Source organism: Elaeis guineensis, chromosome 1 (assembly GCF_000442705.2).
Source record: "Elaeis guineensis isolate ETL-2024a chromosome 1, EG11, whole genome shotgun sequence".
Taxonomy (NCBI): Eukaryota; Viridiplantae; Streptophyta; class Magnoliopsida; order Arecales; family Arecaceae; genus Elaeis; species Elaeis guineensis.
Window position 1 is genome coordinate 10837918 of NC_025993.2, and position 21341 is coordinate 10859258.

General features: G+C 37.4%; 2 protein-coding genes across 2 annotated transcripts; one reads left to right on the top strand and one right to left on the bottom strand.

Moving 5' to 3' along the window:
* Positions 1 to 321: 321 nt before the first annotated feature.
* Positions 322 to 6916, top strand: LOC105037930 (chlorophyllide a oxygenase, chloroplastic). The gene is made up of 9 exons (XM_010913562.4): positions 322 to 479; positions 1999 to 2244; positions 2977 to 3081; positions 3189 to 3479; positions 3570 to 3717; positions 4178 to 4362; positions 4567 to 4679; positions 5229 to 5523; positions 6389 to 6916. Exons 1-9 carry the CDS (start codon positions 414 to 416, stop codon positions 6560 to 6562), a joined length of 1623 nt encoding a protein of 540 aa, XP_010911864.1. The 5' UTR covers positions 322 to 413; the 3' UTR covers positions 6563 to 6916.
* Positions 6917 to 7448: 532 nt separating this feature from the next.
* LOC105037929 (uncharacterized) lies at positions 7449 to 8162 on the bottom strand. Its single transcript, XM_010913561.4, has one exon. It carries the CDS (start codon positions 8102 to 8104, stop codon positions 7736 to 7738), a length of 369 nt encoding a protein of 122 aa, XP_010911863.1. The 5' UTR covers positions 8105 to 8162; the 3' UTR covers positions 7449 to 7735.
* Positions 8163 to 21341: the final 13179 nt, after the last annotated feature.

The window sequence follows — 21341 nt, forward strand, 5'->3', positions numbered from 1 at the left end:
AAAGAGGAAATATGAGGCTCTATCGACCGGGAGAAATCCACGAAGGACATCAACCGGTCATCTTCTATAACCATAGCAAGAATCCAAACAATTCTCGTTGCAGATAAAAAACCATATCGGCTCCTACAGAGCTGGCAAGATACCAGGCCCCGTGGGCCGAGATATTGTCAGGCATCGGTATAGGGCCCACGTGAACAACTGGACGGGGATCCCGCCACGTCAGCCAAGCAGCAGCCTACGTACGCCCACGTGCCTTTTTGTGGGAGGCTTGAGGTGATCGCGTGCAACGCCCGCCTCTTATCAACAAGCGATTCGAGACCAAGAAAATTAAGAGGTAGCTCCCCAAATAAAAATTCCATTTGATTTCCCTCTCTCTCTCTCTCTTCCGAGAGAAGACTGGACCTAGAACCGCCATGACTGCAGCCGCTGCTCTGTCGTTGCTCCCCATTTCGATTTGCCGGCCCTCCAAATCCAAGAAGGTATCTCGCTAATGTCTCCGCTATTTTGAGAAGATTTTTTGTTTTTCTTTGAGGTAAATTTGAGAAGATATGGTCGTTTTTGATGAAAAAAGTTAATGTTTTGACCAAAGTCTAGTGCCCCATTTGCTAGGATTACTTGGGAATGTTAGATGAGATGCTAGATGCTAGCTTTTTATGGAAGGAAGTGGTTTTAATCAGTATATAATTTAAAGTTGGAAAAAGAAGCTGGCAAACTGACTTTTGCTTGGATTGATTTCAAAATATTGCTGATTTGGATGCGAAAGCTGATCTTTTTTTGATGAAAATCTAGAGATCCATGTGTCAAATCACTTAGGAAGTTAGATACGTTGCTTGGTTTAATCTGATCTCATATATAAAAGAAACCGAAGTCGCCTTTGCTTGAATTGCTTGAAAAAGATCAGTTGGTTTCACACTTTCACTGAGACAAATGTGAAATTTTAATCATAACTTAAGGACCCATGTTGATGAATCACTTGGGGAGCTTAGACAAAATGCTAGTTTTGTTCAAGGAGGTGGTAGTTTTCTATAACTTAAGTGATTCGAAAATATAATTTGGATACCCATTGTCTAAATTATCAAAAAATTTGTTGGTGAGCTACTGTCAACCAGTTGGGTGGAGAGAGATTGAAAATCAGAACAGATAAGATGTAAAATTAGTTTGATATGAACAGAAAATGTTAATTTTGAGAATAAAAGCTAAAGAAACAGCAGACTTATATGATCTAATGATATAAAAAAAATGATGATCTAGTTCTGAACACACCCACAAAAAAAAAGTAAAAACACTTACATAGCAAGTTCTGAGAACCTATTTTCCTTAATCATTATTTGCCGACAGGCTACTTTAATATGAAGAGGAAGAGTTTAGATCGTAATCTGATGGTCTTTGAATAAGTTTAGTTAGTTAAATACAATAAATATAAAATTTAGACCAGAATCTGTTAACCTGTTTGCCTAAATCGCTGCAGAAGTGGCTAAAAAGCTAGTTTTGCTGAAGTAGTTTAAGATCCTAATTAATTTATCTATATAAAGTTGGTTTGTTCTGCAACGAAAAGCATATTTATTTTAAACCAGATAGAGGTCCTATTGCCTCGATCATCAAAATAAAAACAGCTGACAATATTGTTTTTTCCAAAAATATGAACAATACTCCTGTTCTATGGTTGTCAAATTTTGGTAAGGTAACACAACTTTACAACAGAATCTAGAGACCCGTTTGCCCACATCACTTGGAAAACTTTACCAGCTTGTTTTATCCAAGAATATGGGATTTACGTGGTAGTCAAGTGATCTAATATGAGACAACCTACTTGGGAAGTTTAGTAGTATATACTTCTCCTAGAAATAAAATTAAATCAGGTAATTGTCATTACCAGGTTGAGAAACTTCACATTTTCTTCGATATATATCATATATTAGTTTTATGTTCTAAATCAAAAGAACCATTTTATTTTACAAACTGTTTTGTGGTTTATAAATATATTCTGGAAATTTGCAGGGCTTTGGTTGCAGAGGTGGATTCAGGGTGTTGGCTGTGTTTGGTGAAGAAGAGGAAGGTGGCCTGCAGAAGAAGAGCAGTTGGGGAGCAATATTTAATGTAGAAGATCCAAGGCCTAGAGTGCCACTATCTAAGGGAAAGTTCTTGGATGTGAACCAAGCTCTAGAGGTGGCCAGGTTTGATATACAGTATTGTGACTGGAGGGCTCGTCAAGACCTGCTGAGCATTATGCTCCTTCATGACAAGGTACTAATAACCTTCATCTTGCCATGATATATGCATAAAAGGACATCTGTGTGTTTGCTATTTGTTATTGTAGATTAACAGGTTAACTCTATTGGAGATTTCGTGGTTTTGATGAAAAAAATCTTTATATGGTCCATGAGATCTTATGGAGGATATGTGTGAATAATTTCTTATTATGTGATTTTACACACTTCTGAAAAGATTTCAAATGGATTACTTTCCAAGGAAGATCTCATGATGACTAGTCCAAGCCAGCTACCTTCTCTGCTAAAAATGAAAATTGATCAATCAGCAACTAAGTTATATAGCCTAGAGTTCACTGGATTTTTGACTACTGAAGAATAGTAAATACTATGAAGATGTCATTAAAGCATTAATGAGATAGCTCCACCTATTTCTAATGAAACCCAATATATAATCACAGAACTAGTCAATGTCTTGCTAATATAGGTCATGAATTGCTATGAGCAAGGTTGGTTTTAACTGAAAGAACTTGTGTTTAGAAAAAGTGTTGAGAAATTGTTGGAAATTTTCTCAGCATAACAGTAAGAGGAAATAAACATATGTTCTATGCAAACGTACATAACTTTATTAACTGTGTTGGAGATTTTCCATTAAATTGGAGTAAGCATTAAGAATTAAGTTCAGAAGCTAGGTTTGTGAACTTGAAGTCTGAAAATACTTAGCATTGACTGCTTCCAGTTCACTAGCTTATCAAAGTTATTTATGCAGGTGGTGGAGGTCCTCAACCCTTTAGCTCGTGAGTACAAGTCAATAGGAACCATGAAGAAAGAGCTTGCAGAGCTACAGGAGGAACTTTCACAGGCTCACAGACAGGTTTAGAAATATTGCAACTGACATAAGCCATCTCATATATTTTAATCATGGACTAGTCTTCGTTTTTGATGCACCTTTGCATTAACCTGTTATTAAAATTTTATCAGGTTCATATATCAGAAGCCAGGGTAGCTTCGGCATTAGATAAGCTAGCATACATGGAAACATTGGTGAATGATAGACTACTACAGGAAAGAAACTCAAGTGAATCCAGTTCCGACTGCACAGCACTTGATCCAAGCACTTCATCAGCATCTACAGAAGCCTTAAATGCTTTAAAAGCTAAGCCACCTCGAAGAGGTTTAAATGTTTCGGGTCCTGTTCAATCGTACCACCCCAAGCTAAAGAACTTTTGGTATCCAGTAGCATTCTCTAGTGATCTGAAGCATGATAGCATGGTAAATAAGCTTTGTTCTTCCTTAAAGAGGGGAAGTTTATTAAGGATTATTTTTGTTGTTCGTTCTGTGATCTGTTATCATTTTTTCCAGATACCAATAGATTGTTTTGAGGAACCATGGGTCCTATTTCGTGGGAAAGATGAAAAACCAGGCTGCGTCCAGAATACATGTGCTCATAGAGCCTGCCCACTTCACCTTGGATCTGTGAATGAGGGCCGCATTCAATGCCCTTACCATGGTAATTTATCTGCAAAATAAAATTTAACTTATTTGCAGAAAACAATAAACTTTGTTGTTGTTGTTGTTGTTGTTTAAAAATAGTTTTTCCATAATTGAGAACTTTGAAATAGTTAAGACATGATAACAGCTTATGAAAAATGTGCATCTAGGATGTCATGTGTTGTAAATTGACCCTGTACTGGACTTTCTTGGATATGGTTTCTCGTACTGAAGTATACGTTATTATGTGTATATTTACTTTGTTAACAAAGAATATATTGTTAAAACAAAGTGATTGCAATTACTGTAGAAGATCTAGATTGGAGATTTGATGTTGTCATTCATTTGAATACAATGCAACAGTGCAAAATGGCAAAGCACTGTTATTGATGCCATACATACATGCAGTCCTCGTATCTGCTCAAAGAGAACAGAAAAAGATTCATGCAAGTAATTCTCTTGGTGGTCATATATTTCAGGTTGGGAGTACTCAACTGATGGAAAATGTCAAAAAATGCCATCTACTAGGATGCTGAAGGTGCAAATACGATCATTGCCATGTTTTGAACAAGAAGGAATGGTCTGGATTTGGCCAGGTGATGCACCTCCTATGGCTACTATTCCTTCTTTGCAACCTCCTCCTGGATTTAAAGTTCATGCAGAGGTAAAATTGTGCAGACTGATATCACATGATAATAAAATACCAAATTTAAAATAAACTGGAAATTTCTACCACAATTTTCACTGAAAAGCATGGTAATATCCTAATAACTGAACCTTTTTCAAGTTATTTTCTTGTATATATCATGCAGTATTCACCTAATGAGTTGTATCACATGCAGTTCTCATCTTGTTTTGATGTCAACAGATTGTGATGGAGCTGCCAATTGAGCATGGGCTTCTTTTGGATAATCTTCTAGACCTTGCTCATGCTCCATTTACTCACACCTCCACTTTTGCCAAGGGATGGAGTGTTCCAAGGTACTTCCTTCTCACCCAAAGATAAAAAAAGATCCATACTATGAAAAAGACATTATTGACTTTCTTAGTAAATGCCTTACAAAATATCAAAATATGTAAACTGAAATCCTCCATGAAAGTGGCAACGACAAAAGACAAAAGAGGATTTGTGAGTTGTTCACCACTGTTAATTATAATTTCCTTTCCAGACTAAAAATTGTATTGTTATTATGATTTTTGACTACTAGGTCTTTTGCGGTTATACATCTAGCTAAACATACTCACTTGTAAACCGAAGTGGAACATAATGTCCACGCAAATAAATAAGGCTTAATGTGAATAAAACTGCTTCAGTGTTATATTTTGATGAAAATTTGTTTTTTGTCAATAGAAGCCTTCAGTTTTCATACACCTCATATGTCAAGGGAAATTGTTTTACTGTTTTTTTTTTTTTTTCTGCTTGAGAAAAACAATTGTTCTTATCTCTTTGATGCTTCTTAGAAACATAAGGAAATAGTTTCTCCTTTTGTGCTAATCTTGGGCTAACACATTGTATCTGAAAAATTACAGCTTGGTGAAATTCCTAACACCTGCATCAGGCCTCCAAGGATACTGGGATCCTTACCCTATTGACATGGAGTTCCGACCCCCATGCATGGTCCTTTCTACAATTGGGATATCAAAGCCTGGAAAACTGGAGGGGCAGAGTACTAGGGAATGCTCCACACATTTACATCAAGTTCACGTGTGCTTGCCCTCCTCCAGACAGAAAACAAGATTACTGTACAGAATGTCTCTGGATTTTGCACCATTTCTTCAGCACATCCCCTTCATGCATATATTGTGGAGGCACTTTGCAGAGAAAGTGAGTATGATAGTGCAGTGAAAGTTTTCTGTCTTTAATTAAAGTTCAGTGTGTTATATATCCATTAAACTACACATAATTGGGTAGTGTGAAGAAGCGTCGGAGCACAAAATAAATTTTTGATTGAAGCAGGCCTCTTATTTGATAATATGATCATATTTGCCAAAAGGCTGCTCTCAGACAACATAACCTCGATGTCTCCACTTTTATCACTGGATCAGATCACCATGAAAGATTTTACCATATGGTGCGCTCACTTTTGTTTTCACGCCATATCTAGAAACGACTTCAAGCCCGAAAACCAAATCAGTGCAGATTCTGATACTTTATTGCCTCCATGTTGATAAAAGCGTTATAATGATATGGGTATTTAGCAACAAAAACATATATATTAAAAGGAGATGAAAACACCCATTTTGTTAAGATCTGAGAAAGTATATCTATATGAAAGTAGTGCATAATTTTGTAATTGTCAAAACTGTACAAAGTGACTCATGCAAACCAACCTTTGGGAGCAATTGAACCTTTATTCAAATAAATAACCGATGAATCACATGTACAAAAAACATTTATATAGGATTAGAGTTTCGATAACCTAGCTGCAGTATATTACAATGATTAACGAAAAGGCTATAATGATTAATCAAAAAGCTATCTTTCATTAGGCTAAGGAAGTAACATAAGATAATTCATAGCGAACATATCTTCTATCTGGAAAAGGGGGGGGAAAAAAATCATAGTGAGCATATCCTCTACTGCTAGAGACTGTATGGTAACTTTGTAAGCCTTCTTTGTTACCATGTATGTTGCCATTAATGCTTTCAATCTTACATTCTTCTTGTGCCTTGTTAACTCTTGTACCCAGGTTCTGAATGAGGACCTGCGGCTTGTGGTTGGCCAGCAGGACCGGATGATCAATGGGGCCAATGTATGGAACATGCCAGTATCATATGACAAACTTGGAGTACGGTACAGACTGTGGAGAGATGCAGTCGAGAACGGAGCCAAGAGATTGCCATTCACCAAAGAAGATAAATAGCCCATGAGTACAACAAGCTCCTTAACATGCTACTTCAGGTTCTTCCATCATCATTCTTGGCAACACAAATGTAATAAAGAGTCTATCATAGATGGTGGAGGTACAATGGCCTGAGCTGCTACCATTGATTCACAGATGATCCATTGAGGGCTACAGGCAGTAGCTCTGGGAGCAGACAGAAGATAACCGGTCCATTCTCTGTAAAAATAAACTGTACTCTGATCGGAATGCCGGGGCATGCCAGTATGCCTTGATTGTTTTTGGTGTACAGTGCTGATCCTAATTTTGGACTTCAGTTGCTTCTCATTTTTCTTTGTTTTTTGCACATTCCTTAACTGATTTTTGTTATGTTAATTCCTGACTCTTTGTTTCTTTTTTTTTGGTTTACCATCCTCTGGAAATGGAAGTCTTCTTTTTTCCATTGATCTCAGAAAACCAATACACAAAATGGTAGCTTTTGGGGGTTCTATGCTTCAGCTTTTTCTTTTCTCCTACTTTCCCTTTCCCTTCTCCCTAATTATCCACTTGTTTGGCCTTCGAATTTTCTTAATTTCAACAGAGAGACCAGAATGCGGTGAAGCAGAATTATCAACCTCTGTTTTGACTGTTTTTCACAAAACGTTTATCTCTCCAACAGCATTATCAACTTAGTATTTTACAAACTTTCCATGCTTTAATCGCTTTCATCCCATGTCAATATTTAGTCGGCCCACAGTAGATCAGTAGCACTTCCAGCAGCACAACTTTATTTATTTATTTATTTATGTATATAACATTCTTCATCATGGCTTAGTTGCTTATAAAAAAAAAGTTGCCCAAATTTGAGTTTTTTTTTTTTTTTCTTCCCTTTGAAATATGGGAAGGAAAAACCACCAGATTCATCGAGTTAAGGAAATGAACACTAGAGGAATTTTATTTTCTTTTCAACAATCTATATATTAAATTGTGTTACAAGAAAAAAAAAAAAAGGATTTTTATTAACACTCGGTTGGCTTCTGTATTATATACTGCAACTTCAGTTCACATGTGGAGCAACCACATCAAAGAAAAAGAAAAGAGTAGTATCGGGAGTAAAAACCCTAACCCAAGCAAGCGATAACTCTTACAAAGCAAGCAAAAAGTTCCACCTTTCCTCCATTCCCAGATCCAAAAGCATAGCCGGTGAAGCCTCTCTCAGAGAGTGGCCCCGCAGAAAGGGCAGAACCGGAAGTGTGGCTCGACGACGCGGTCGCAGGAGTAGCACCGGAGCGCGTCGGCGACGGACGGCCCGCGCGCGCCCTCATCGAGGAAGTCCCCTCGACCATCATCGGCGGCCGAGGGGGGACCGGGAGGGAGGGATTTGGGGAACAGGAACGAGCAGTCGCGGCAATAGAAGGCGGGCTCCTTGCCAGGCCAGCGCCAGACGGGGACGAAGAAGAGCTTGACCACCTTCTCGTACTCCACCAGGTCGGCGTAGGAGCCGCACCGGATGCAGCGGCCTGCGTTCTCCCTGAGCACCCGCCCCGCCTGCGACTCCAACCCTCCAACGAAGAAGAAGAACATCTCTCTCTATCGGCCGACGATCGATCTTTTGATCTCTATGATTGCTGCCTTTGGGACGGATCTATTAAAAGAAGACTCCAGCGGGGTGTGGTTGGGATGGTGTGGCGCTTTCTAGAGGCCTCTCTCTTCGATTTAGAATTGGGATCGGGCCGGGCCCAAACTTTTTTTCCATTTGGCCCACGCTTAGGCCGGAAGATTTCTAACGATGTATGCCCAAGGCCGATCCAATCCTAGGCCTCGGCGTGAAACCTAGTTAAGCTTCGGTTTCTTTGGTAGCAAGCGGAGGATGCAGTGCAAAAAAACTATACGGTCTTGTCTATTTGGACAACGTATCCATTATTTTTCAATATACATTTAATGTTCGCAGGTTCACTTTGTTGAAATTTTGAATGATAAAAATATTTTCATCTTTTGAAAAAATTATGACATCCCGTGTCAATATTATGACATCCTATGTTAAAATTATAAAATTTTTGAATGACAAAAATATCTTTCTTTTTTTATAGTTTTTGAAAGAAAAATTATGATATTTTATGCAGGATGTAATAATTTTAACATAGGATGCTATAATATTGACACAAGATGTCATAATTATTTTTTAAAAGAAGAGGATTATTTTCATCATTTAAAATTTTAATGAAAAAGTGAAACTGTGGATATTAAATGTATATAGGAAAACGGTGGATACGTGCCTCAATCAGAGGCGGTGGTGAAGTTTTTCTACACCACATGCGGTGCACAAAGAATTAGTCATGGAGGATTTAGGACATGCCATAGGCCCATTTTGAGGTTGGTTGTGATATGTTTGAACTTGGGCATCGAGGTTAACATAAATTGGCATATTGTTTTCTTGAGAGGGGGGCGGGGGATGCTCAAAAGGAATCGGCCATGGGTGAGGGTTGCCTTGGGTACCCCTTAACAATTGGTGTGGACATCGGACAAAATCATGGAGGAGGAAGTGGAGAATTTTCCAGAGGTATTTTATCAAAGTTTCTGAGTTCTCAGAGAAGATGTAGGAATCGAGGAAATAGTGGGAGGGGGTTGCCGTGATCACTCGAAGCTTCAGCTGGAGGTCTTATTAGATGGAATCACCAAGGATTTTCAGAACAGAGGGAAGTTACAATATGAGGTGGGGGCATCGTGTCGGCAAAGGACGACCAACTGTTTTGTTTCCTGTCAGAGGCCGACTACAATGCCATCGTAAAGGTTGGACTTAGGTTTGCTGCCAGCCAGTTGCTAGCCATTGAGCCATGGGTGCCCGACTTCATACCGGGGGCAAATATAGTCCGATAGACGATAGTGTGGCTGAGGTTGCTTAGGCTATCAATTGAGTATTGAAAAATGACGACCATCATCAGAATCATGGTAGAGGCAGGAAAATCATTGGCAATGGATGATGTCATGGATCAGCTCCAAACACAGAGGTTGGCTTGCATACGAGTAGAGATCGATTCGAGAGAGCCATTGAACCCAGAGTGTTGATAAGGGGGAGGAGAGGTATCTTTTGATAGCCCTTCATTTGTGAGAATATATTGGCCATGTGCCATCAATGGGGCCGACTCGGGCACACCGATAAGGGGTGCCAATTCTCCCAAGCAGATCTTAACTCAGAGAGGAGCAACTATCTTTTGCAATCAGAGAACTTTACAGAAATAAGAGGGAGAGATTCGAATTTGGGTGTCCTATTGCCGATGGTAGTGGAAGGAGGGGGAGATCGTGGTTTTGATAACAATGGAGATGGGCTTTGACTCAAGTAGCTCACTCATGGTTGAGCCCATGGCTTTTAGGCTTTGGCAACTTCGGCACCACAAGCTGGAGTGAAGGAGAGGAAGAAGATCAAGTCTAACCCAGGCTTGTTGGGGCCGAACTTATCCTTATCCAGGCCAAATTCATTGAGACAGCATCCGGGCTCCCTAGACTCACCCTTTGACTTAGATGAGTAGAAAAAATCAAGCAAGGTGGTCAGTTGTTGATCTCGACGTAAGTAGTAGGATGAAATCAAGCTTGGATGACACAAACGAGCGACTTTGGATCAGGCTTGAGTCAGCATTTAAGATTCTAATAGACATGGGCTCGAGTGGAGAAGGAATCAACCGAGGTAGGGAGGAGGGCAAAATTGCATGTGATTTGGGGATGGGGGATATGGGCTACCCCAATCTGAAGAGGGCTAGGAGCCCAAGTGTATCTGTAGCCCAGATTTAGAAAGCTATCAGGGGCATGTAGCTGGGTTTGAATTTACTTGGGCGGTCTATCCATGGCCATGTGGGAAAGATGGTTCTAGGCCTGCGATTAGGGAATTTGCCTATGCTGAAGAGGGCTCAGAGATGGATCATCATCCTCTAGTCGGATCACCAAAGTTGGAGGGGCGGTGGCCCCCAAGTTGGGGGGATGCCCAGTTTGAGGTTGTTTACCTCTGTTCAACAAGCCAATACTCGGGAGATTCTACAAACAAAACTAGTGAAAGACTTTGATGGTTGTGTTTTGTGTGATTTAGCATCTGATTTCGTCAAGCACCTTTTTATCTCCTGTCCTTTTGCTGGCTATTTCTAGAACTTTTCCTATGACTATAACCTCGTTACACCACCTAGCAATTTAAAGAAGATCTTCTCTTCTTAGTGTAAGATAAAGTTTTCCCCTCAGATGAAGGTTGGGATTCTTGGTTTGATTGCTGCTTTATGCCGGAGTATTTGGAACGAGCGCAATGCTCATATCTTCTTTCACAAACCTGCTGCCCCCTAGGTTGCTAGAAAAGAATGGAATTTAGCCTTGGAATGGTCCATTTTCTTGAAAGAGAGGGATTTACCAGGTTTTTCATTGATGGTTGCCAAGCTAAAACCTTGTTCATTAGGCCTATCTAAAGACAACGATTGGGTACTACTCTGCATAAGGTCTCATCACTTCATGCTACCTTCTTGTCTGGTTTTTTTCCAAACCTTAGAGACAATGATGAAGACAATTTTACTTGGAGCGCTATTCTATAATCTTTTATCCAAATTCAGCACTTTTGTGAGTCTCTTTCCATGCTGCTGCCCTATATTGGGGCATTGTTGCGGTTAGTTGGAGATAATAATGATGAAACCACTGTATGAAGGTTTTGTTCACTCTTTTCCTTCCAAGATGCTTCTGACCGGTTGCATGATTTTTAATTTGAGATTCCTCCATGATCCTCTCCTACTCCAATCCATTAAGAGATAGGAATGAAGATTGGCTCATTGGAGACTTCTTCTGTGAGCTGGACTCCCTTTGCATATCTTTTGAGTCTCATCTTGTTCTCGCTCCATAACTTGCTTTGGGCAATTTTGGAAAGGAGACGACGATGTATTTGATATTCTACCAATGGGGCTTCAGTTGCCTTTTTGGGCATTTTGTATCCCAACAATTAAGTCTACTATCCACAACCCTTTGTCTGATATTTGTTACTTCTTATCTTTCTCTTAAAGTTGTAACTCCTTGTAAATTTATGAATAGTCCTATCTACGCATATCTTATACTCTTGTTTAATAAATTCTCGTGACGAATGTGGCTAACACACACTAGTCTTCTCCTTACTCAAAAAAAAAAAAAAAAAAAAAAAAACAAAGAACAAAGCCAACAATTAGCGATTTGAATAAAAATGAATAAAGCACATCTAACATAGCTCCATTACAAATAACGAAATGGACCCATTGTTATACTAACTGGCAATGGATCGAGACAACCACCATTCCAACAAAATGTCAACCACCAATAAGGTAGCAAGCATCAGTATCTAGCCAAGGTTCATTGTAATTAAGAACCCCAAACCCCATGTAAAAGGAAATCCAACACATGCCACATCGAATATATCAAAAAATATAAAATTAAGGAGAAATAGAAACATGGATACAGTGACACTAACCTTGATCTCCTTAACTTTCCTCTCATAGAACTCCATCCTATAAGGAGAAGACCAATCAGATACTAACCCTAGTAGTTGCCAAGTAAAAAAAAGGGGAGGGAGAAGGTGGAGTACAAAGGGAGGTGGAGCCTTAGGGTTTTACCTTCTGACCTATGTTGAAGCCTTGCCGTGGACTCCCAACTTAAAGTTATTGCTGGATGGTTCTCATAGGAAGAGGATGAGGAGGATAATATGATAGTATCCATCACTTCTTCCAATTAATGCGAGGACAAGAGGACGGTTGGAAACCAGTTATACCTTAGTTTAAATTTAGACCAAGATCCTTCGAGTCCAAATAAATGCTAGTTTAATGGGTTTAGGCTGTGTTGACCAGATCTCTTGACTAATAGCTTGATAAGTTTGGTGCTATAATCAGGATAAACAAGGATAAACCCCATGTATTGCTTATTCGAATGCTGTTTGATGGTTATTCCTTCATGACCACAATCAAAGGCTGCTATTAGGCACCAACTTTTTCATCATAGAAAAGAAAACAAAGAAAAAAATTACTATGATATTGATGAACTTATACGGATCTCTAAAAAATAGTAGGGGATCATAATAGTATCATAAAATTAAAATTAGAAAGGAGAGAGGATCCAAGAGTGAAAAATCATCAAGCATGGATTTTAGTAAAATCATCAAGCGTGCATTTTAGTAACATCATCATCTAGAAAATAAGTCCACAAATCTTTCAACTATAACATTCCGAGACATGTCAATCAAACACTAGCTAGGAGACCTACCTGCTAATTGATGTGTATTTCTCCATAAAAGGAAAACAACTCCAAAAAAAGGCACAGCTACTTGCTTATTGCTATTTTAGATAGAAGGCTCAACTATTCTCCTTACTTATCCACTGCCAAGCGAGACAGATGGGCAGCTAAAAGGGAAATAGGAGCAATTGGAATGTAGAAATTAGCGATCTCAAGGCTGGCTCAATGGAAGATCGCAATTGGTGCTTGTATCCCCTTCTCTCCCTCTCTCTTTTTAGAGAAATTATGTGATAACCTAGTCTAATTGGACTAGCCCATCATACATTGGCCCATATCCTAACCCACATGAAAAAAAAAAAAAACTGAGACGAAGAATCTCGATGGGAATCTTCTTCTCCACCAAGTCTGGCATGGAATCGGACTCTTAGGGCTGCCAGAGCCCTAGGAAATCCTTTATAAATCTCCTTCTCTCCCCTCCAAAGCAATCCATGATAAGTACCGGCCCTCCTCTCTTTTTTCTCTTTCTTTCTTCACTATTTTGCTAATTTTCCTAGATCCATGCCCACCAAAAATTCAAGCCAAAGTGCCACTAGAGCTAAGGTAAAGCTCCCTTTCTGTCTTCTCCTTTTTCTCTTGGCCTTAGGTGCCGTCGTCAGCCACCATTTTTGTCGAAAATCCACCATGAGAAAATCTTCTTTTCTTTTAGTCTTTTTTTTTTACTTTTTTCGACCACTGATGCTATTGCCACTTGAAGCCAAGCTATAGGTCGAGTACCCCAGCCTCCCCACAACCCTCCATGATGAAACCTTGGCTGCCAATAAATGGCCAATGACTGAAAATCTAAGAAAGCAGGTCAGATCCTCTATTTTTCATGCTTTTTTCATAATTTTTTTGACCGATCAATCCTCGCCATCGGCTGTCCCCTGTTCCATCACAATTGGCCGCCTGCTATCACTATCTATTGTCGGTCCTCCAGTGACTACCAATCGCACCCTCTTCCTCCCCTGTTCGGCCAAAGAAGGGAAGAAGAAGAGAAAAGAAAGGAAAGAAGAAGAAAGAAAGAAAAAATAAAGAAAAAAAGAAAAGAGAAAGAGAGAAGAGTTGTCTGTCTCTCCTTCTCGTTAGAATTTCTCTCTCCTCCTTCTCTCTCTAGTGTCGCTCTTTACTCTCTCTAGATGATGACTGGATCCTAGTTCACTATTTTCTCTCTTAAAAAAAAAGAAAAGAAAATAAATAAGAAGAATAAGACCCATTCTCTCTTCACTTTCTCTTTCTTTATTCATTTTCTCTCTCTAAGAAGACTTATGCATCTCAGGATAGAGTCCCATCTTCCTGCTCTAGGGATCCACCCTCGATCAAAAAATCTTGAACTGCCTCGGTGCTTAGATAGCCTATTGGATCGAACACTTGGTCAATGGTTATTTTTTCTTATGATTTAATTCTATTGAATTCATTGAATAGAAGTTGATTATTTTTAATATCTTAAATAAAATTAATAGATTTGTCTAACAAAATTTGAAGATCTAGGATGAATGAGATAATTAAGTAAAACTTATATTTCTTATTTATTTTTAAATTACTATATTTTCTATAAAAATAATTTGTTCCTGATAAAATCATATTTTTTATAAAATAAGAATCAATATATAAGATATGACAAAGGATGCTTTATTATGAAAAGTGATTCTATAAATATATTTTATGAAATTGGCATGTTTATAAAGTATGAATTTTATTATTTTCTTATTTACATATAATTATGTTTTGAGAAAAAGATATAAAGATTTTAAAGATTCTCAGATAGCTATATATGAATCCTTAAAATTAAAAAGATTGACATCTAGAGCTAGCATTCATACGAACACAGGTCCTACCAATAGGTATAAAGTTGATATATGAAACAAGAATTCTATCGATTAAGAATATGGGCCCTATCATAGGTATAAATAAACTATAGCATGAATATCTATGAATAATATTCTAAAGTACATAATATAATATCTGACAAGAATAATTTATGAATCATATTTACAAAATATTTATGATTTATATACGCATGATTATTTTTATGACTTATTTTATTATATTATTTTAAAAAATATTTTTTTGTATAATATCTATTATTCTCTAAATATTATATTATCATAAAAAAATTATACTTATTCCAGTAAGGAAGTATAGATTTTACTTACTGACCTAGTGTAGCTTATGCTGCTTTATTTTTTTTTCTTTTATAGAGGAATAAGATTAGAAATAATAATGGAGCATCTAGGCTTGGGGGTCTGCATAGCAAGCTTGAAAATTTCATAGCTGAAACTTAGTTTATTGGATGATCATGGACTTGTAATTAATTATTTTTGAATTTTGAGATATGAGATTGGTATTTAATTTTGGATTTAGATGTTTTGAACTAATCTTGGTTTATTTATTTGATGAATGATTGAATTGAATCTCTTATTATATTTTATTTATGATGACTTTTAACAGATTATAATTGTTAGACTTTGTATTATTGAGGGCAATATCCTTTGGTAGCATGGCCATTGTTATATCTTGGATTTGGAGCATGACAAATTATTGGTTAGAATGGTTATACCACATGTACCTTAGGCCATCCAATAACAAATCAGCATATCATTCAATAAAATTAATTTTTTTATTTAAAATAGTAAAAGTTGTCAGTTAGCCAATCATAATTAATAGTAAAACTTTTTTTATTTAAAATATTTATTCAAGCTTGGATAATAGTGCATTTTTTCAATAGTAGATGATGCATTGGTTTATTATTGGATGGTCCAAGGTACACATAGTAAAACTATTCTAACCAATAATTTCTCCTCTTTTTATGCCTTATTTGAAGTCCCCCATATAGGGTAGGGGGTGTATCTTTCACATGCAAGGAGGATTTACCTTAGCATGAATCTGTTGTTGGATCGTTAAATAGCCACTTTGATAGCCATGTGGATGATAAAAGAGTTTCGAGTGCCTTGAGATCTCTGCAGTGAGCGATCCAACATCCAATATTGTGAAAGAAGATAATTATTCTTCCATGCAAAAGATGCAACTTGAACCTATACATACATATTTACACATTATTGTGTGGAAAATATATATAAATAAACATTTAAAGTGTTAAATAGATGATCTATCTGTAGGACTAGAAGTAAAATGCTCATTATGTAGGACCTAAATACAAAAGAATACAAAGAACATACTATTTAAACTTCATTAAAAGGCTAGCTATATATTCCCTGCATATCTTTCATTATATCCCTTTTTTCCTCTTTATTAACATCATTACTTATTCACCATACATCTGTCAAAATGCAAAGAATTAAAAAGGAAGTGAAGTTGCATCTCCAAATTAAATTTGGCTATTTGACTCATTCTCCATAACCATTTAGCCAAAATGGGGTATCCATATATAAGTTGCATTGCAAGTTCACCATGCATCATCTTGCAATGGTCTATCTAACATCTTTATCCAAGGAAATGGTGACCATAGTCACCTCATCAATCATCATCCAATTAGGTAAGAAATGTTATACAAGTGAAGAGTGCTGTCTAACCATAGCATCAATATTCGAATAAGTATCATAAAATAAGATAGGGCTAAACAAGTTGTGAATAATGGAATGACGCTTGCAAATCTAGATCCCATGCCACCCACACAATTCAGGACGGCATAAGTTCCCTGAATTTGTTCACTCATTGATAATATCTTGAACAAGTTGTGATCTAAATTGGCTCCAATTATTTTTGGGATGATGGATCCCATCATTATCATGTTGAACTTATGTCTAGCTAATTCCACTACATCACCTATGGCTCACATTTGCAACTAGTTGCAATTTAATCAACCTGACCACAAGGGGAGAGAGTGTGACAAAATTTGCAATTTATAAAACTCTAATAGACGTTATGAGAACAATGTGAACATACCTCACAGATTTATTCTATAACATGAAAAGTTAATTCTTGATGAACAACATGAAAAGTTTTCTATGTTTGGTATTATGGTCACTTTTTAAAAAAAAGAAAATTTGAAAATATGAATTCTATATCTATTTCTTTTTAGATTTTTGATAAGAAAATATGTTTGGTTTGCTCTTCTTTCTTTCTTTCTTTCTTTCTTTCTTTTTTTTTACACAATGAGAGTCAATGACATAGCTAGCAATGGGAGAGGGAAAAGGGATGGGGTTGGCGACATGATTGAGGATAAGGGAGAACTCAACATTGGATGGAGAGGCAGTCAAGGGAGCCACGGAGGAAAAGGAAGTTGAGAGGGGGGTTGGGGATTAGGGATAGCACGGCATCGCATAGAGAGATGGTCGGTAAGATCTTAGGGGGAGCCAGTATGGTTGGGTGGGGTTAATAGGGCTGAGGGCAAGATTGGGTGAAAGAAGAGGGGTTAAGAGGAGAATGATGAAATCTCACTTTTAAAAAAATAGAACTAAAATTTTTTTGCTTTCACTTTTTCTAGGAATGATGGAAGTTGTTCGAACAAAACAAACATAAATAGAAACAGGATAATCAAATATATTTTTTACATTGGATTCTGTATTTTTGTTTGAAAAAAATAAAAGAAACAGGAAAAGAAGGCACCAAACAAGGAAAGCCTATTTAGTATGTGGAACAAAGATAATAAAAAGAGGAAAATAATAGAGGTCCTCTGTTCAAATCACTACTCTTGTATTTATGACAATAATTGGCAGAGCAATACATGGAATTAAGTGGCACAATATATCTTACACTCTGCATAATCCTAGAACGCCAGATGGGGGCAAGTATACTAACACATGACCGGAGATTAGTAGCAGTAATTTGATATTAGGCAATGCATTGGGGGTGTTTGGATTTGGAAACATGCATTGCTGGGTCCATTCAGATTTATTTTTTTAGGTCACAATTTTAGACCATGTGCCAATCCATCAACCAATTAGATCTTGTTGGGCTATATCCATACAATTTTTTGAAACCTATTTGGATCAATTTAGGTCAAGCATGACCCATAACCATCCCTGCACATTTAAGACAGGGCCAAATGGGATCTGGATTTGCATCTAAACCAAGATAAAGAAAAATAGAAAAACTATTGGTTATTATAAACTTGAAAGTATGGTAACATTGACCATGAATTATAACAATGTAGATGAATGATAGTATTGGTGTGAATATTATTGTATTTAGGAAAAAGGTATAGAGTTATTTATTGTTTTTGAACAATAGATAAGACACAACATGTGGGGTATCAAAATTAAGTCAATACAGGTCAAGAATTTGGCATGTAAATAAGATTAGTTATAATAATACAAAATAAAATCTTAGATTTGTCTTTTAATAGAGCTAGGATTAGACATGAGGAAGGGTGTATGCGAGAATCTTGTGAGGGTGGGTACATAGCAAGAGAAGAGTATCGGAGAAATCAAGTTAGTTATAAGAAATATTGAGATGGAATCTTCTTGACATGTCACTTAGAACTCATTTGGTTCGCAGGAAGAATTTTTTTTTAGGAAGTAATATTTTAAAAAGTAGCTTCTTAAAAAATTATTTTTTGAGAATAAAATTTTGACATATTTGATTGACCATGAGAAAGTGACTCACTGCAAAGTAACTTATGTTTGGTTGAGCACCCATTTTCCTAAGAAAACTATATAAAATACCTATTATACCCTTAGTAGATATAAGACAATATTTTTTTCTCCTAAACTTTATATAAATATTAATATAATATTTATATTAATATAAATATGATATTAATATATTATAATATAATATTAGACTATAATAATTATTGTGTTAATATAATACTAAATATATTAATATAATATTAATATTTTAATATAATAAATTTATTAATATAGATATAAATATAATATAATATTAATATATATTATATTAATATTAATAAAAATATTATATTAGTATAAATATTAAAATAATATTAAAATATAATAAATATAATAATAATAATATTATATTCATATAAATATTAGAATAATATTAATATAATATTATATCACTATTCAGTATTTTATCCAAACCATCTATTGATATTTTGCAAAATTTTAGCCGTTGATCTAAAGGGGTACTTTGGGAAAGAATAAAGTAGTACCACTTTCCATTCCATGAAAAGTGCTAAAACTCACCTTCTCCATAGATTTTCACTTCCCATGAAATGTGGAAGTAACTTTTTATGGGAAGAACTTTTTCTATTCTCTTTCCTCTTAAAATTCCAACCAAACAAGAGGCCTTTATCCACTTCTTAGGAAGTGCCTCTTCCCTCCTCCACTTTTCGTCAACCAAATGAGTCCTTAGAAGTGGTACCAGGGAGAAAGAAACCAAAACAGACCTTAAAACTCACGGTTGCATCATAATCAAATGCAATGGTAAAAGTGTTGGGGAAACAATCAGCATGCAAGTGCGTTCTCTGATGCCCATCTTTTTCTACACGAAGCCTTAATCATTTAGATTTATTCCTACACAATAAATCAAAGAACCTGCACTCTTTCTGCTGAAGATTCAGTCCTGCGCCGGGCATAGCATTTCAAAGATTTATGGTCACAGAGCTTGATAAACAAAATGTTTATATGATATGAATCTGTAAGCAAGTCCATACTTGTTGCCGGGTTTTTAGGCCTTGGTCCTGGAACCACTTGGCTTACCAGAATTAGCTGATCGAATCAATTAAATTAGAGACAGCATGAATTAATAAGAATTGATGATGGGAACCTAGGTTGCCTTTTAAGCAACAGGAAACTTTTCAGGATAAGTGGTCGGAACGAGGTGGATGAAAAACAGAGGGCAAGACGCTTCTTTCATCTTATAATCCGCATAAAGAAGAGAAATCACATCCAAAGACTGAAGGTTGATTCTTAAGACATTGCTATTGGATACCAACACTTTTATCAGGAAAAAAAAAAAACAGAGAAATTTTTACCATGATATTGATGAATGAAAAATGGAGCATCATTACCTTTCCTTTGTAAATCATAAAGGAAGATCCATGAGTGAAAAATAATTAAGCGTCATCTGGAAAATAAGTCAACAAGTTTATCATTAATTGATGCATACATCAGACAGTTGGGTTCCTCCAATATCGATGCTAAAAATATAGGAAAAAATGCAGCCAAAACCATCCATTATGTGTTAATCAAACATTAGCTAGGAAGTCTGTGTTTGCTGTGCAAAACAGTTGTTCTAATCCTCTTTCCTTCCCTCTCTCTTTTTATGCCTTATTTATGGATGATCTTTTTGGTGAAAATCTGAATCTTTTTCTTCTTCATTTTAATTTCACATGCTACAGTGCTAGTGAAAAAAATTAGCTGCTCAATGAAGTTCTCCTCATTTCATTCTGTTAGGATTTGACACCTCGAGATTCAGCCTATATTGAGCCCACAGCGAGGTTCGCGGCGAAAAACAGAGTCCAACGAGATCAAGATCACCTGAAACGGAGCTCGGATGGAAGAGATACGAGCTTTTGAAGTTGGCACGAGAATTGAGGCGGTGGAGGACCGGCGGTGGAGCGGCCGCAGGCGGCGGCACGCAGGACGCGCGACCTAGGCGGGCGCGCGGCCCAGGCGGGCGCAGGCCCGCGCGCGCGGGCCGGCCCAGGCCCTGCTGGCCCCTTGCCCCGGTCCACCGTGGATCGGGCGGTCCACGGCGGGGCCTGTGGACCACGTTGGTTTCCCACGAGTTTCTCGCGGTCCACGGCACTATTCTGTGGACCGGAGCGCGATCCGACGGCCCAGGTGGCTCCCGGTCTTAATCCGATGGTTCAGGGAGTTTTTTGGCTTTGTTTAGGACTCATAATCCCTCTCTAATCAAGTTTAAACCCTGTTTAACCCTTTAAAAGGACTCTGTGACGAACAGAGGGTGTGTGGTTCGGGTTCTCACCGTACGAAGTTCGTACGAACCCGAGAAGAGAGAGAGAGGCGAGAGCGCTGTGAGAGGAGTAGGAGGCTCCTGGATAGCGGTCGCCAGGCTCTTCAGGGGTTCAGGGGGGTCTCCAAGAGAGAGAGAACTTTTGTGAGGGGAACTTCAGGTGAGAGAGAATTGGGTGTACAAGGGTTGAGGGTGAGGTCTCCTCTTGTAAAATTTCTTTTTCATAGTGAAGTTTACATCCCCGTGGAGGCGAGCCCTTTTGTGGCTGATCCACGTATTTTGATTGTTTTTTCTTTTATTTTGTTTCTTCTTTCTTCCTGCTGCATCGCGTGGTACTGAAAAGATCTTGGGAGGTAGTGTCCTGGCCAGACATCCACCCAACAAGTGGTATCAGAGCAAGGCGGTACAAGGATGCAGATTGTGAAGCGAAAATTTAGTGCAGGGGCAAAATGGTAATTTTAAAACTTTTTCAAAATTATTATTTTACAGTGAAATTATTAATTAATCTCATTAATTAATACTAATTAACCCTACACTAGGATCTAAATATGATACAACAGCATGCATTTAAATTTGAAATTCAAATTTGAATCAGTAAACGTTTTACAGTACTGTGTTCAGAACACATCACCTTTTGCGGATAGTCGATCACCGCAATCTGATCACCGTCGGAGGGCTCTGATCGTCACATCGCAGCCACCCAACTGTCTGGCCTCTGCGG

What these genes read in the sequence shown, in the direction of transcription:
- LOC105037930 (XM_010913562.4), top strand. Translation starts at nt 414, where the DNA reads ATGACTGCAGCCGCTGCTCTGTCGTTGCTCCCCATTTCGATTTGCCGG. An exon ending in CATTCAATGCCCTTACCATG is followed by an intron (nt 3,718 to 4,177) that starts GTAATTTATCTG and finishes CATATATTTCAG; the next exon opens with GTTGGGAGTACTCAACTGAT. An exon ending in GGAGGCACTTTGCAGAGAAA is followed by an intron (nt 5,524 to 6,388) that starts GTGAGTATGATA and finishes TCTTGTACCCAG; the next exon opens with GTTCTGAATGAGGACCTGCG.
- LOC105037929 (XM_010913561.4), bottom strand. Translation starts at nt 8,104, where the DNA reads ATGTTCTTCTTCTTCGTTGGAGGGTTGGAGTCGCAGGCGGGGCGGGTG.